At 50.6% G+C, this 4,558-nt stretch overlaps 1 protein-coding gene across 1 annotated transcript in view; it reads right to left on the bottom strand.

Annotated features, from left to right (window-relative positions):
* Trappc6b (trafficking protein particle complex 6B) overlaps positions 1-561 on the bottom strand; it is a 15,392-nt gene extending 14,831 nt beyond the window's left edge. Inside the window, exon 1 of the mRNA XM_013012234.1 lies at positions 226-561. Within this exon, the coding sequence (XP_012867688.1) occupies positions 226-306 (81 nt within the window). The 5' untranslated portion in view covers positions 307-561. The remainder of the gene's footprint in view (positions 1-225) is intronic.
* Positions 562-4,558: the final 3,997 nt, after the last annotated feature.

The raw sequence follows: 4,558 nt of genomic DNA, 5'->3' as shown, positions 1-4,558 counted from the left end.
GGTGCTGTGGCTCAAGTGGTAGAGCGCTAGCCTTGAGCTGAAGAGCTGAGGGACAGTGCCCAGGCCCAGAGTTCAGGCCCCACGACCGACAAAAAAGAGGGAGACGGAGGGAGGGAGCGGGCGAGCCCGGCGGTGCGGACAGGCTCCGTCCACCAGGCCGGCGGCACCCGGCGGCGCTCGGACCCGGGAACGTCCGAGAACAAGGAGTCGCCGTGGCCAACTCACCACCTCCCCGTGCTCAGCGGACTTGTACACTCCCGACACCATCTCGTTGTGGAGCAGCAAAAACAACGCCTCGTCCGCCATGTCTTCCTGATGCGTCCGAGCTTTGGGTTCCGGCTCCCGTTTGGGCCGGCGATGGCTGGCGCTCGAGCAGCCCGGCCCGCCGCCCGGCTCCCGGTTGCTAGGACACCAAAGAAAGCTCCCGGGCTTCCCCCAAGCCGGTGCTCAGGGAGAGCCGGCCCCGAGGGCCACCGGTCCCCAGGGCCGCCGGTCCCCAGGGCCACCGCGCCCTAGGGGCGAAAGACGTCTGACAGCCGCACAGAGAACGGAGACTCCGGATCCGGCGGAGTAAAGGGGGGAGGGAAGCAGGAAAGGGGGGCCGGGGACGAGTGGCGTGCGGCCACTTCCGGTCCCCTCTACCCCGGCATTCCTCCAACTCTATGGTGGTGGGGTCGCTCTCCCAGCCCGCCTGCCCTGCCCTCCCTGACTCGCCCGCCTCGCTCTCCCTTCGGGAGCAAGAGCTCCTTGCGCAGGATAGAGTGGAGCTGACAGGATCCAGGGGAGATGGTAAATCTAGACGGGTCTCGTCTGACTTTCCTTGCCTTAAACCAGTTGGAAAAGCTGGATCCTGGTACAGCTCCAGAGGTGGAAGGCTTGCTTAGCGCGAACAGTCAGCTGGCCCGGATGCTCCCGGATTTCAAGTCGTGTTTCCCGCCATAGGTTCTTTCACATTAAAAGTTGTTAAGAGACAGGCTAAAATCATTCTGGCCGAGAACCGAGTCTCCTCCTGCCTGGGCCTCTCAACCACTGAAATATTTTTTTTTGGTCGGTCGTGGGGCTTGAACTCTGGGCCTAGGCGCTGTCCCTCAGATCTTCAGCTCAAGGCGAGCGCTCTACCACTTAAGCCACAGCGCCACTTCCAGCTTTTTCTGCTTATGTGGTGCTGAGGAATCAAACCCAGGGCTTCAGGCAAGCACTCTACCACTGAGCCACCTTCCCAGCCCTCAGGTATGTTGAGATAGCATACCAACCCATATTAGATTCACGTCCATCCCAGGGGACCAGCCTGAGGCAAGCGGAAAGATTATTATAAGGTTTATTAGAGGGGCCATATCTCCCAGAAGAGGGAGCACATGGCCCTGTCCCTTTCCAGGTAGCAGGAGGGGGGGGGGGGCAGAAATGAGGTAGGTGGGTACTCTCCTGGGTCTGGGCAGAGAAAGGGAGTGGCCAGCTGTAGGGCTGGAATTCCAGGATGGGGAGGAGCTCAGGTATGGGTGGAGCTGAGGACTAAAGGTGGGCCTAATGCTAACAGATTCATTTTTTTATTGTTATTATAAAGGTGGTAACGGGAGTTACACTTACATAAGTCAGGTAGAATACATTTCTTTTTGGATCCCATCCCCACCCATAAGTTGTACAGTTCATTTTCAATATAGTGCCTAGTGACTACCACTGCTGCATTTGTTCACCCTTTGTCCCTCTGTAGCTGTGATACTCCTTACACTCCCCAAAACAGATAAATGAACAAACATGACAAAAAGAAAAGAAAAAAAAAAAGCAACAACAAAGTAAAAAAAACCTCGTTTCCATTTCCTGGAGTTAATTTTTTTAATATTATTTTATATGATCAGGCATTGTGCCTTTGTGTTCTTCTCCTGAGACTATCCTCCTTTGGTCTCACTGTGTGTGAATGCCGAGAGTCCTGTGTGATTTGTCATGTCTCAGTGTATTTTAGATCTAGCTTCCACATATCAGAAAAACTGTGGGCCATTTTTCTCAATTTATTCTAGATCCATCCATTTCCCTGCAAAAGACATGATATTATTCTTTCTAATGTATGTGTAAAATGCTAATATATATACACATACCACATTTTTTAATCCATTCATGTATTGTAGTGCATCCAAGCTATTAAGACCAGGGGTGCAAAAAGACTGAGAGCCATTTAGAAGTTTACTGGTAGGTGGAACAAAGAACAAAGGAGAACAGAGTAAGCAATAAAATAAAATACTTTAACAAGAAAATATAAACTTGGGCTGGGAAGGTGGCTCAGTGGTAGAGCACTTGCCTTGCATACTCGAGGCCCTGGGTTCGATTCCTCAGCACCACATAAGCAAAAAGCCGGTAGTGGCGCTGTGGCTCAAGTGGTAGAGTGCTAGCCTTGAGCTGAAGAGCTGAGGGACAGCGCCCAGGCCCAGAGTTCAGGCCCCACAACCGGACCCAAAAAAAAGAAAAGAAAATATGAACTAATCAGAGAATTACATGAATGGAAAGTTGATAAGGAATTGGAAGGGAGTTGTCATTGTTAGGAAAATGGAGAACAGAAAAGGAATAGGCCAGACTCAACAGGCGAAGATTGTTTATTGAAGAACAGCGAGAGGCACAGACTTTCCCAGGGGTTTGGAGGTTGTGCCCTAAGGAGTGGGTTTTTATATGAGGTCTGAGCAAGGAGACAGAGGTTAATGAAAAAGCTACTAGGTCAAGGAAGGTGGGGGCCTTTCAGTTGGGCCCACAATGGGATGTTTACAGCTGGGCTTAGGTAGGTTGCCCTACCTGCATGTCAAACTAGTTTACACATACGTGGGATTGTGCCTGGTGTCAGTATGGGCCTGGGACAATAGGATGGGGGTCAATCCTTCAGTCACTATGAGAGTAATTCTTTTTTTTTTTTTTTTGGTCAGTCATGGGGCTTGAACTCTGGGCCTGAGTGCTGTCCCTCAGCTCTTCAGCTCAAGGCTAGTGCTCTACCACTTGAGCTACAGCGCCACTTCCGGTCTTCTGGTGGTTTATTGGAGATAGGAGTTTCACGGACTTTCCTGCCCAGGCTCACTTTGAACCACGATCCTCAGATCTCAGCCTCCTGGGTAGCTAGGATTACAGGCATGAGCCACTGCTGCCCAGCCGAGAGTAATTCTTAAGAATCTATTACAGCTGGGAAGGTGGGAAGGTGTCTCAGTGGTAGAGCGCTTGCCTTGCATGCATGAGGCCCTGGGCTCAATTCCTCAGCACCACATATGCAGGAAAAAAAAAAAGCCGAAAGTGGTCCTGTGGCTCTAGTGGTAGAGTGCTATCCTTGAGGTGAAGAGCTGAGGGACAGTGCCCAGGCCCAGAGCAGGCCCACAACTGGAGAAAAAAAAAATCTATTACAGATATGAGACAACTCCTACAGAGAGGCAAATATACAAGTTATAAATTACATTTTTTTAAACATTTAGTTTTGTTTAGAGCTAAAGATCAGGGCTTCATGAACATTAGGCAAATGTTCTACCACTAAAATACCCAACTCGGCCAGGTGCTGGTGGCTCACGCCTGTAATCCTAGCTACTCAGGAGGCTGAGATCTGAGGATCGCAGTTCAAAGCCAGCCCGGGCAGGAGAGACCCTGAGACTTCTATCTCCAATAAACCACCAGAAAACCGGAAGTGGCGCTGTAGCTCAAGTGGTAGAGCGCTCTCATTGAGCTGAAGAGCTGAGGGACAGCGCCCAGGCCCAGAGTTCAAGTCCCACGGCCGACCAAAAAAAATAAATAAGATAAAATAAAATACCCAACTCTATGGGCTGGGAAGGTAGCTCCGTGGAAGAGTGCTTGCCTTGCATGCCAGAGGCCCTGGATTCAATTCCTCAGCACCACATAAGCAAAAAAGAAAAAAAGCCGGAAGTGCCACTGTGGCTCAAGTGGTAGAGCGCTAGCCTTGAGCTGAAGAGCTGAGGGACAGCGCCCAGGCCCAGAGTTCAGGCCCACGACTGGACCCCCCTGCCCCCCCAAAAAAATACCCAACTCTAATGTTTTGTGTATGTGTGTGTGTGTGTGTGTGTGTGTGTGTGTGTGTGTGTGTGTGTGTGTATGGCTATCTTGGAGCTTGAACTCAGAGCCTGGGCACTGTCTCTGAACCTCTTTTCTTCAAAGCTAATGCTCTACCACTTGAGTCACAGCTCCCCATCTTTTGCTTATTTTATTATTATTTGCGTGTGTGTGTGTGTGCATATGTGTGTGTGTGTATATGTGTGTGTGTGTGTGTGTGTGTGTGTGTAATTGGAGATAAGAGTCTCACAGACTTTCTTGACCAGGCTGGCTTCAAACTAAGATCCTCAGATCTCAGCCTCTTGAGTAGCTAGGATTACAGACTTGAGCCACAGGTGCAAGGACAATATTACACTTTAAATACATCAGACTTTATGGGGCTGGGAAGTTGGCTCAATGGTAGAGCACTTGCCTTGCATGCCTGGGGCCCTGGGTTCGATTCCTCAGCACCACATAAGCAAAAAGAAAAAAGCCAGAAGTGGCGCTTGGCTCTAGTGGTAGAGCGCTAGCCTTGAGCTGAAGAGCTGAGGGACAG

This window comes from Dipodomys ordii, unplaced genomic scaffold (assembly GCF_000151885.1).
Source record: "Dipodomys ordii isolate 6190 unplaced genomic scaffold, Dord_2.0 Scaffold16, whole genome shotgun sequence".
NCBI classification, from domain to species: domain Eukaryota; kingdom Metazoa; phylum Chordata; class Mammalia; order Rodentia; family Heteromyidae; genus Dipodomys; species Dipodomys ordii.
This window is presented reverse-complemented; position numbering and strand designations above follow the sequence as displayed.